Raw genomic sequence first — 12,296 nt, forward strand, 5'->3', positions numbered from 1 at the left:
TGCGCTATTAATAGTTTAGGGTTAACTTTGGTTGACCTTGTAGGCTAAACAGAACTTGGGTTTAGACCACTGCCTCCTTTGTTGCGTAAAGAGGGATAAGTGATAGGCCAGCTTTTCTGCATGTCCCAGTGAAGCTTGGTTTGGGCACACGAATCCAGATGGTTTGAGCTTTTTTTAACTGAAGCCATTATAGACCTGCCATTGCCCACAGATCACTTTTAAACCCTCTGCTTTTTGGCTTTTTCAATGGTTTTATGTGTGTAACAGAAATACAGTTCACACTTTCTTCGCTGCCAAATTTGAGTGATCCCTGCCTCCTGAGATCACTGTAGACTAACATGACTACTCACCCCCAGCAGTAGATGGAGCTAGCATACACCGGAACAACAGAAAAAGTTGGGCTAGCACCCACCCTCTAGTCCAGTGGTTCCCAACCTGGGGTCCGGGGACCCCAATAGGGGCCGCCAGAGATTGCAGGGGGCGCGCACAGTGTTGCCTGGGCTGAGGTTGTGGATTAACACAATTATATTTGCTCACATTAAATGTACAAAATCCCAATAACACACCCATTTGGATAATCAAAACTGTGCATGATCCAAATGTAAACATATTTTTGTTCCACATTTAAATTGACGCAGATATTTATTACTTCTGACCTCTGAACTACTTGCATAAGCAACCTTCAGGTCGGGCTATAGGCTAGGCAATTTATCCCCGAACCCTGATTGTTGAGTAAAACAATGTCTTGTGTGTGTATGCAGGTAGGAGTTCGGGTAGGGGGCCCTGGCTTGTCTTAGACGCAGGCAAGGGGGCCTTCAAGGGAAAAAGGTTGGGGAACTGCTCTAGTCTAGAAGGTCCTGTAAAGCATTCTGTGATTACCTGCTAATGATTACCTTTTATTGATCACATCTCTTAAAATTGTATCACATAGATAGAGACAGCACGACGAAAGCCCTTTGTTTGTGTGTGTGTGTGTGTGTGTGTGTGTGTGTGTGTTGCATGTTTACAGCTAATTAGTCAATTAATCATTCAAATGAATCATTTGACACAATTTATTTATTCAGTAAGATTTCACTGATACAACACATTCAGACACGGGATATAAAAGAAATATAGGCCCCAGAAACAAAATCATTCAAAATCATTCATAACTTCAAATAAACCTCTTACTATAGATACAATTACGACTTATTACGACCTAGTAATGTATTACTACTTATCAAGTAACATATAGACAATAACTTGCCACTAGAAATGCTACACATGACATTCTATCATAAATGCCATTTTAAGTTATTTTACAGACAATCACTCCCTACATTTAAAAAATATATAAATATATGGATAGGGGACTGACAGCAAAGTGACTGACAGATTTTGTGGACATGAATGACTGAAACATATGAGATGAGTAAGTAATCCTCTCTTACCATATATTTAACTTTACCCTTTAAAGGATCCTGCTCCTTTTTCTTTATTGGACTAACGGTCACCCACGACCACGCCAATGCTTAAAGGTGCAATAGGCAGCAATGTGATTGTGCGTCAAGAAGAAGAAAAAATCAAGTGAGGACTTTCCATTTCTATCAGGCATGTTTCAGCGTCTGAACTGGTTAAACTATGCAGGTCATTTATGGAAACCATTTCTTCACAAACAATGTTACCTAGTTCATTGTGGCTTTTAACTTCAACGCCAGTAGCAGGAAAGGCTGCCTATTGTATCTTTGACCCAAAAAACATCCTCTCCTCGTGTTGCTGTCATAAGCTTTGCTACATTGCCATATCCCTCTAGCTTGCTCTACCTGTCCTCCCTTTTCCTCCTCCCTATCCTGCTCCTTAGTCTTTCTTGGAGATCCAGCAGTAGGACTGCCTCCCCACCCAGAAGCCTGGGAACACCTTCTCGCTCAAGGTGGTCTTGAACTCGTGCAGCAGTTGCACCTCCTTGTGGCCCTCCGCGTGGGTCTCCACCATGAAGAACTTGATGATGCCCTCCGGCTGGTCCACGTAGACGCCCATGGTGTTGCTGAAGTTGCCCTGGATCACCTTGTTGTCGCCGTTGTGCCACACGTGGTAGCAGGAGCCGGCCCAGCCAGCGCCCCAGGAGGCCTCGTTCTCGCCCAGGCCGCAGGGGCCGTCCTTGGTCTTGCGCCCGCTGCTCTCCAGCGCCGCGCCCACCACCACCCAGCCGTCGCACTCCACCTCCCAGTAGCCCCGCCAGCCCTGGATGCCCTCTTTGCACAGTGCCTGTGGGCAGGGGAAGAGGGGCGGGAGACGGGAGTGAGGGAGCAGATGGTTGCACAAGAACAAAGAAAAACCCTGTCTTGTAAGTATGACATAACCTTGTCACAAGTGTATGTTGTTGCGATGTTTCTTGGTGTGCCAAAGACACATTTCCACCTCAATAACAATAAAAAAAAATACATCCTATATTTTTCTCTATTATAGAATAGGATATATCCCGGCATTAGCCATCACAATTATTGATATACAATAAACACATGACACTACTGTATCACTAGTACACTATCATGACAACTTTTAGATTGTAATGTCTGTCTCAAGTTTCTTCTGTGTTAAACGTTAGAGCAGCAGCTCACCTGGGGGGAGTGCTCGTATCTCTCTGGTCTGTCCAGGTAAGGGCACGTCTCGTCGGACATGCGGGACACCTTTTGGCCTCCCTCGGAAATCCACAGCATTTTCTGAGCCGTTCTCTCGTCCAGCGACACTGGCGCCCAGTCTGTTGGAGAGCGTGAAGAACAGGAGCAGGAAGTTGGAGCGAGTGACAAAGAGAGAAAGAGACAGAGGGAAAGAGGGATTGATTAAGAGTGTGGAGGCCAGGCCAGTGCTCTTTGACGAGCAGCCTGTGGTATTGCTATTGCAACATGAGCTCATATTGTTGCCGCTCGGCCTACGGCCTAGAGCGTCCAAAGCCAAGTCATGCACATATGGGGCCTCAGCGAAAGGGATTTAGCATCAAACACAGGGCCCCTCAAGTGTTAAAGAGCGACATTGTGTTCCGTACATTTCAGCAAGTCAGCTCTCGTCTTGGGCTCAGGGATGTTGGGCTCATACGCTGGCGGCTTCTCTGTGATGGAGCGAAAGAGAGACAGAGAGAAAGAGAGAGAGAGAGAGGAAGCAGAAACAGAAAGAGGGTGAAAAAGTAGCCTGATTACCATCGACTTTCAAAGGCTCTGCGAGACTTTAGTCTGACCAACAGCCTGTGCTAACACGGTTTCTTGCAAGCGCTGGTTGACCCGCCTCCTTTAAGTGCCTCGATTTGCTACTGGTAGATGTCAGAAAGCGGTTTGCCGAGTTTAAACCAATAACAACACTCTTTCCTCTGCCTTGAACACGCCTCTACCCAGAGCCGTTGGAGCTGCTCAAAGTTGATTGGTTCTCGACCAAAGGGGGCAGTTCCGCAGATTTCGGGAACACAGAAATCCTTCTCAATGAGCAGTTGACCAGACCAGCAGCAAAAGCCTGAAGGCGTTGCGTCACTGGGAGGGCGTGCCAGGCTAGTGAAAAAGAGAGGTCATTCACATCTCTACACAGTGATCAGTGAAGCCAGCTCAAATGACAACACCTGTCCGGCGGGAGGGGGGTGCTGCTTCATGTGATTAATGGTTTTAATCCTCCCTGCCGGCACCAGCAGGAACTGGGTGAGAGTGGGAATATAGTTGGGGGGCACCTTTTGGGGTGTTTAGTTCTACACATTAAAGACATGGGTGGTGCTTATGTACTGCCCCAGAGCTAACCTTCCGGGGCCAATCACTGCAGTGATTATCATGTCATTATCACAACTCTAGACATACAGTATTATCAGACCGAGCTACATATTTGGGATTCCCATGCACTCCCAGCACTTTCCTTTCCTAAGTGGGTGGCCCATAGATACAGTATATGTATATATGTCTATGGGGTGGCCAGTTGTCTCTGCTGCTCTGTTTGAAAGTAAAATTTAAGACAATACCCCCAAATATTTACGACTCATAAAATGGTATTTAAATATAGTCATGTTAGTAGCATGTGCTTAAGTTTCAGGGCAGGCCTGGACCTGGAGAATAAATAGCCAAGGCCACTTGCATGCTAATGTTTATAGGTGGAGAGTCATCACCAATAAAACAGTATACCCTTGCTACTACTTTACAGCTAGTAATCAGGTTTTTCGGGGAAGGTTAGCATAGTGACACCTAATGCCATTTCATTTATAAATCTTTGTGAAGAGGGGCTGGTCATGATTTGTCAGCATTGCTTTAAGTGTATTTTCATATGAAACATTATATTTATAAATGAATTTGCTTACTTACTGTCTTTGTGTGCTTGTTCATTTGTATTCTAATTACATGGTTGTTGTAATCTTTGTAGTTTGATACTTAATAAGCTCCATTTAATGTCGAGGCTGCAGCTGTGAAGGCATTTCAAGACAAAAAATAGGTGCAATATTTTATGTTGGAACAAATAGTTCTGTGTTTGTCACTTGTCAGTTTTGGAATCTGTCCTACATTATTTGTCCTAGATCTCTGGCTGGTGATGTGTTTCTTTCACAACCTTATAAAAAGCAACCCTTTCCCAAGGTTTGTCTCTTACATCCATGCCTGTTATGACTTTTCCATTAGTTCTGATATATAAAAAATAGACATTACCTACTGGTACAGCTCCCTTTGATCCCCTTCTTCCTGCAGAGAGAAGAGAAACAATAGAAAAAGAGTTAATGGACTGTATCCACAGTTGCATTGCTCCAGTAAAGACATGACTTGATACAGTGGTCCCTCTCCTACAAGGAATAAATCATTTTAGAATTGCTTTATTTACAATGTTTGCATGAGAATACAACATTAAAATGATATAGGATAGGTTTACAGATCTGTTCACAGCTATTTGGATAGTAGCGTAGTGATTTGTCCCCTTTCCGTTTTGGTCTTAACTTCATTCTTGGAAAAATATTCTGCGTAAGTTTGTCATTTCTGTTTTCCTCCGCTCCTCTTTCAGTGGCCCTCTATCTCTGTCGAGGTCTCGGGCCTTCAGCTGCCATCGCTCCCTCTCAGTGGTGGAGTGTGTGTCAGTTCAGAATGGCTGCTATGCTTCGGACTCGTTGTTAGCTCTGATTCATGTAGTTTACTCATGCCACAGGCAGTTAAGGTTACCAGGGAAAGACATGCCAGTCCTAAACTTACATTCACCACTCACACACATCACAGGCACTGACACCGGATTCTAAGAATACACGTGGTGTCTGCCACTGTTATTCATCCGCCACGACCGCGGCATGTTTGTGTTTGTCAGCCCCCAAGCTTTAGATCCTATCCCTGTTCTTGTGTGTGTGTGTGTGTGTGTGTGTGTGTGTGTGTGTGTGTGTGTGTGTGTGTGTGTGTGTGTGTATGTGTCTGTGTGTGTGTGTGTGTGTGTGTGTGTGTGTGTGTGTGTGTGTGTGTGTGTGTGTGTGTCTGTGTCTGTGTCTGTGTCTGTGTCTTTCTTTGCGTATGTCTGTGTGTGTGTGTGTGTGTGTGTGTCTCTCTCCCTCTCCTCTCTCTCTCTCTCTCTGTGTGTGTGTAACTGTTGCACCTCATACAACTTCTTGGAAAACACTAGTCGTCTGTCACCACCTGCAGTTGCATGTGTGAGGTTCCGTCAACCTGAGCGTCAGCTCCTGCGGTGTTTGTCCCCACAGAACCCTATTCTTTTCCCCCTTTCTCTCTCTCTCTCTTTCTCTCTCTCTCTTTCTCTATTGTCATTGTGTCCCCTGTTCTTGTTTAAATCTGCACTCCACCGGCTCTCTGACCTGAACCATGAAGACCATCACCACTCTTTTTTTTTGGTGTTGTTGTAAACGATCGTTAGCACCTGATGCTTTAAACCTGGCTTCAGGGCCACCTGCTTATGTCCTAATTTAGGAGTTGCATGCTTTGCCTTACATAGGGCCACAGGGCTTGAACCTCTAACCTGCAAACATCAAAGAATAATCTCTGGTTACCTGAGAAGACCTGAGTCTCATAGTGAAGTAGTCAGACACACAGACTTGCAGCATGTGGGGAATGAAAGGGGGGCCCCTTTGGACATTTTCATGGTCCTGACCTGTGGCCCCCACTTCCAATGTGGAGTCAGTATGTAAGTGAGTAAGTGATGTACAGCATGAGGAAACAGAGAGAGAGAGAGAGAGAGAGAGAGAGAGAGAGAGTGAGTGAGTGAGCTCCCCCAATATTTCATCTTCCTTTAGGTTCTTTGGCGTGGGATCGGATGGCCGTGGTGCGTGCTCCTGCAGGCTGTCACTTGATCGGGCCTCACTGGCTACTGCATAGTGGCGACCAGAGACGGTCATCACACACTCCCTCTTCTCCTGCTTCATGACAGTCCCTACCTCACCGGGAGTTGCAGTAGCAGTGACAAATGTATAGGGGCCTCTTTGGAATTGGTATGGTGGATGAGAGAGGGCTCTGTGTGTGTGTGTGTGCCTGTGTGTGTGTGTGCGTGTGTGTGTGTGGACTGGAGCGTCTGTCCATCATTGATCACCGCTTTGCCGCCAATGTCACCGCAGAGACGTGGCGGTCAGCTCTTTCAGCGTTGCGGCTGTGGCGAGGGGACACTGAGTCCCTGCAGCTGTCCCGGAGGGGGCTGGCAGGGGGCCGGGGACGCACTGATGGGCTACTGGGAATGGGGGGGGGGCGAGGGGTGGGTGGGTTGGGGGGGGGGGGGGGGGTAACTAGACCCCTGTGTCACAAAACAGTGATGAGAGAAAAGTGCTGCCATGACAACACCAAAAACTGTGTGTGTGTGTGCGTGTGTGTGTGTCTGTGTGTGTGTGGTGTTAGGGGGGTAGAGGGGATGGATAATCAGCTGATCATCAGAGATCAGTATTTCAGATCCAGGGCTCCCACTCCCCCGCCCCCAACGGGATGCAACTTCGACTCACCCCGCTGTCCCTCCACCAAAATCAGGCAGACAATCCACAGGCAGCTAGCGCACCACCGCCACTGCTCGGCGTTTAGCACACAATCGCTATTTCCTCATCTCATCTCGTCTTATCAAGAAGATAATGATCAGGGCTCAGTCACACGCATTACGCCCCCGCTAAATTACAGTGCTGCAGTTCATTACACCACTGAGCCATCACAAAGCATTCACTAATACTAAGTAAATTAGATAATGCACGGAGAATGTGCCACAATTATCAGACTTGGCGCGGGCACGGAGTCGGGTTACCCAAGAGATTTAAACCCCGAGTCTGGACTCTTACCATTCGCACAGACAACTGTATGATTAGGGGCATAAGGTCATGGAGAACAGGAGAGAATGGAGGGAGGGAGGGAGAGAGAGAGAGAGAGAGAGAGAGAGAGAGAGAGAGAGAGAATTGAGGTTGTCAGTCTAAGTACAGTAAATGGAAGAGTTGGCTAGGATTATTGCTGACAGGTCAGGTGATCAGTCATTCCTTCTTTTAATCTACCCCTCACAGTTTTTCCCATATAAGGACTTAAAGGGGAGTGATGGTGGTAGAGCTAGATCCCGAGTGGAAGTAAGGTAACAATCACAAATACTGAAAATGAGAATGAAAATCTAGATGAAAATCAGAAAGACTGGTTTGGTGGATACGAAGAGAAAAGCTCTCTGTCTTTATGCAAAGCGACATGGCATTGAACTTCTGGTTTGATTTGATAGTATTAGATATTTGATAGTGACCTCTGATAACAGAGAATGGCATTAAGTAAAGATCCTTAATTCTTATCATTACAAGAATTTACTACTGTCATTAAACCAATGCTATTGTCCAGATATCAGATTGGGAGGAGGTTGGCAATGTGAATTGTTTTGTGTTGTGTGTGTATAGCGTTGTAAATATTGAAGTGACATGATCCTCCAAGTCAATAGAAACCAACAGATCCAATCAGTCAGTCTAATCATCTATTAGCCCATTCACAGCCTCCTTGGAGTCACCTTGGTATCATGGCGAGGCTTCGTCTTTATGTGCTGTGTGAGTGAGAGATGGGCCTGGATATACAGGAGGAGAGTGGAGGGTGTGAGTATGTATGTGTGCCTCTGCACACACACATTATCCCCGGATAAGCTCCCTCTCCCTCTGAAATCCCCCGTGCTTACAGCTAGATCAGATACATAAAGCCCCACACACACATCCACCTCACACAGATATACAGATACTTGTTGAGATTAATGGGGTATTGGCGAAATAGAGACATAAAGAACAACAACAAAGATGGGGGTGGAGGGGTGGTGGTGGAGGGACTCGCGATGCGCTTCAGAGAACGCAGGACAGTGAGAGAAAACGAAGGGGGAATATGCTGCAAGGGCAAACCAATACAATCAGTGAAAGGGAGTCATTTATCACGACGTAAAATTTGCATCGAGCGTTTAAGGAGGGGACAGCTCAGTGAAGAGTGGTCCAGTTGGGCCAGTTTCAGCTGCACTGCGGCCAAGCCTAGACTGTCTAATTATACCCACCAGGGGTGCACTCCATGTCCCCAAATTATGGGACAGGATGTCTCAATGTCGCACAATCTGCTCATCAGTCTCCCTCTTTATATCTCCCTTCTCCATCACAGCCGTGCTGTTGACACCAGGGACTCTCTGGCACTCACCATTCGCCCTGGGTTGCACAACTCCAGCCTGACTCCATGGAAAAAGAAGCTGTTTGTTTTGGGTAAGGATGAGAGGTATACCTAAGCCCTCCTCACCCCCCTCCCCCCAGCCCCATCCTGCCCTCTGCAGACGTCCTGCAGAGAGGCGAGACAGGCTGGATCGGGTTTGTGGGCTTGGTACCAGACTGATACCAGGATATGTGTGGCTGGTGAGATCAAGCATCATCTGCCTGGCCTGTGAAATGAAGTGTCGGAAAAGCTCACGCTGTGAGAATACGTGACACAGAGACGGATGGAGAAGCATCTCACCACAGGACGACAGTTGAATAAACAGAATGACCCCCCCCCCCCTACCCTCCCCACCCTCCCCAAGTTGGTTTGCATAGGTCTGAGAGGTCAGAGAAACCTTTCAAGGCAGATGGCAGATAACTGATGACCTACATAAGAAATGACTAACAGGGACAAAATGGCTGCCAATAACTTGCTGTGTTCCTCTGTGGTAGCCCAATTGCCACCTGTATCACCTTGTTAGCAGTTGAGAGAGATCAGTGGGTGATCCAGAACTGTCACTTAAGATTTCACTATCAAAATGGATGAATCAAAAGGCCATAAATAATACAGTACAGCCAGGGAGTAACATTACTCGGGGAACTTCTTGCACCTCATTATGGCTACTGCCAAAAGAACAACAACGAAACAACGAACTGACCCAGCACTCAGAGCCACATTCGCCTCCACTGCCCCGGGACATAGTGACACCAGCTAATATGGTGACACATAAGACAGGAGGCGGCAGTGAAGCCGAATGGAGGAGATAATCGTGATGGTGATAGTCTTTCTAAGAGATGGAAAAGCGAACTGACATATAGCAGGAGAACGAGATAGAGAGAGAGAGAGAGAGAGAGAGAGAGAGAGAGAGAGAGAGAGAGGTCAGACATTGGCAAATTAATTCCCAGGGAGGTGGGGGCAGGTTGTGCCCGGGGGGAGTGGGGGGGGGGAGGTATGGGATGTGCAGTGGATCGTTGAGATGATTAATGAACAGCAGAGTACTGGCACAGGGTGACATGTAGAGAGATGTTTGGCACAGCGTATGACAGCCACAGGAACATGAGCACTAGGCAACTTTATACCAGCCGCTTCTGAAGCGCTCATTAAACACATCATAAATATTACTCCTTTCACTACAGCATACATGACTATCAAACCGTATCTATCTATCTAATACTGTAAGTGTGCACAGTTTCATTACGCTATCACTCATTCAATCCATCTATTTTTCACTTTGTCTGCCTTTTTTGTATATCCGCCTATCAGTTCATCTGCCATCTGCCTTTAAGTCTTTATATCTAACCGATTTCTGTAGCATCACAGAATTACGTTCTCATAATGTAAATGTTGCGTTGGTCAGCTGGTTAGTAGTTAAAGAAAGAATTGCTGTCTATGTGTATGTATAGGGAAGCATGTGACCAATTTTTCCACACTGACTGGCTGAATGCGATTCCCAGCTAAATTACACGCTGTCACGCAAGTTCTCTTCTCTCACTGAAATGTTAATCACACTGAGAACCTCTGTGTATGCGCGTGGACAAGTTGGCACTTTAATAGACATTTTGACCCAGATAAGAACTACGCTTTATGTTTTGTGAGATGTGGGAAATGAAGGGGAATATGGACTGATAAAATGAAGGCACCCAGGGATCAGCTTACTAGGCATAATGTGTACAGTAACTAGCTAATTTTCTTCAATTTTACAAAGCATTTAATCAAAGTATACAACTTTCAATTCAATATTTTTGCAAGCCAACTATAACTCAACGTCCTCACTCTCACTCTCATTGTCCTGAAAGTCATGTATTGTCTAAATTGTTTGATGTCCAAATGTGTTGATTAACATGACATGTCTTGAATGAAATTGTTTTGATTCTGTGTCACATAGTCTGCATGCGTTCTTACATAATAACATTTTGCAATAAAAATAGTGCATGGAGATAAATAGACAATGACAGAGGCAGTGGGAGGAAGTGATCACAGAATGATTATCTATAATGTACGATCTACTGTAGGACAGAGCACAGCAGCTGCTACACTTATCAGACCAAGAGTCCTGAGAACTATTATTGGATTCCTACTACCTTTGGCTCCCCTCCCCTCTCTCTTAGATGAAGAAAAGATAGCCCTGAGTGACAGGCTGGGTAAAAAAAGACATGCGGACAATGTGCAAGGTGCCCTTGGTCCACACCATCAGTCAGACTGCTGCTTAGATGCACACTTCTGCTGCGGGCTTGACCCACTCGGCTCCTGCTGCCTGCATAGCTTGGGTAACTATACGCTCCCTGAAACATGCTGTCATATGACAGTTCTTGTGGAAACCGCTTGACAAACGTGGTAGTGGCTATCAGCGCTATGTGTAGAATTCGCTCAACCACTATTTCAGGTGGTGCTAGGGTGGCGACATAGTGTAACTTGCATCTCAAAGTTTCAAGAGACCGCTTTGTAGGGATATGAGGAATTGACCATGCTTGCACATACCCGCTATCTCACACACTCCACATGATCTTATTTCAGCAATCAGGACAAAGAAATTAATATCTAGTGTGACGATTTAGCAACCAAATAATTGCCTTTTTTGGTAATACAGAACTATCACATAATACTTTACAGTCATAAATCTATGTGAGAAGAGAACATCCCAGAGTGTAATAATTGATTTACATTTTCTAATAATATGATAATGATATTATATATACAATATATATATATATATTAACATTAAAATGCCAAACAAATTATCTTGTTTATGAAATAGTTTACTTAATTTCAGAAGCAAGATATCAATTTAAAATAATTGAATTTAACATTTTAAATGATAAACATAGTGTTGTGCACACACAATATGTATTTTATCTAATAATATGGAGAATATAGAGATGGGCTACTGCATAAGCATACTCCATACACTTTGTAAATGAAATAGATGTTGCCGAAATCAAGTAATTGATGCCAGAAACAGGAGTTTAATTCGTCGAATTATGAATTAAACAAGTCAATCAATCAATTAGGTATACTTTAAACTATAGTATTAGTAATATGATGAAATGATACAATATAAATGTAGAACTTGGAGTATAACAAAGCAATCAATACATTTGTGTCTCAATAATTTGCTGCTCAGTACCGATTCCTTTTTTTTTTTTTAAATACCGTATGGATGATCTTGATGTATTGGTCTATAGCAAGCATCACATTTCACACAAATCAAATGTAACATGTAGCCTTATGAAGAGGCCTTAGAGCACACAAGCAGTAGGGCTGTGCTGCTGTCCAGGTGAGAGCTTACCCATTCTCTTGGAGTCGGCGATGAGGCCGTTGATGGTGCCGTTGCTGCTGGGCATGGTGATGATGATGATGAGAGGTGGGTCTCTGAAGACAGTCTGAGCCGTGCCCTCTCTGCAGCCTCCCTCTTATGCCCTGGGACAAAGGTGGGGGGAGGAGGATGGGGGCAAAGATTTTGGGGCAAGAATGTGCGTGTCGGGGGTGGAGGCGGATGGGGGCGGATGGGGGGTGGGTGGTGGTGGGTGTTGGACTTGAGGGTTGGGGGTGACGTTATGGTGACCATGGGGTTGACCTGTCACCTGAGACTCTGGTAACTTAAGTGTTCCTTCAAAAGGAAATGGATGGACAAGGCTGGAGGCAAGCGTTTAAGTTATGTTA

At 45.4% G+C, this 12,296-nt stretch overlaps 1 protein-coding gene across 1 annotated transcript; it reads right to left on the reverse strand.

Moving 5' to 3' along the window:
* Positions 1-1,101: 1,101 nt before the first annotated feature.
* On the reverse strand, positions 1,102-11,991 carry zgc:195001 (uncharacterized protein LOC567531 homolog). The gene is made up of 5 exons (XM_062531086.1): positions 11,923-11,991; positions 4,644-4,676; positions 3,023-3,085; positions 2,598-2,737; positions 1,102-2,244 (listed from the first exon to the last, which is right to left on the reverse strand). Exons 1-5 carry the CDS (start codon positions 11,975-11,977, stop codon positions 1,837-1,839), a joined length of 699 nt encoding a protein of 232 aa, XP_062387070.1. The 5' UTR covers positions 11,978-11,991; the 3' UTR covers positions 1,102-1,836.
* Between the last annotated feature and the right edge of the window lie 305 nt (positions 11,992-12,296).

This window comes from Sardina pilchardus, chromosome 3, assembly GCF_963854185.1.
Source record: "Sardina pilchardus chromosome 3, fSarPil1.1, whole genome shotgun sequence".
In the NCBI taxonomy this organism is placed as follows: Eukaryota; Metazoa; Chordata; class Actinopteri; order Clupeiformes; family Clupeidae; genus Sardina; species Sardina pilchardus.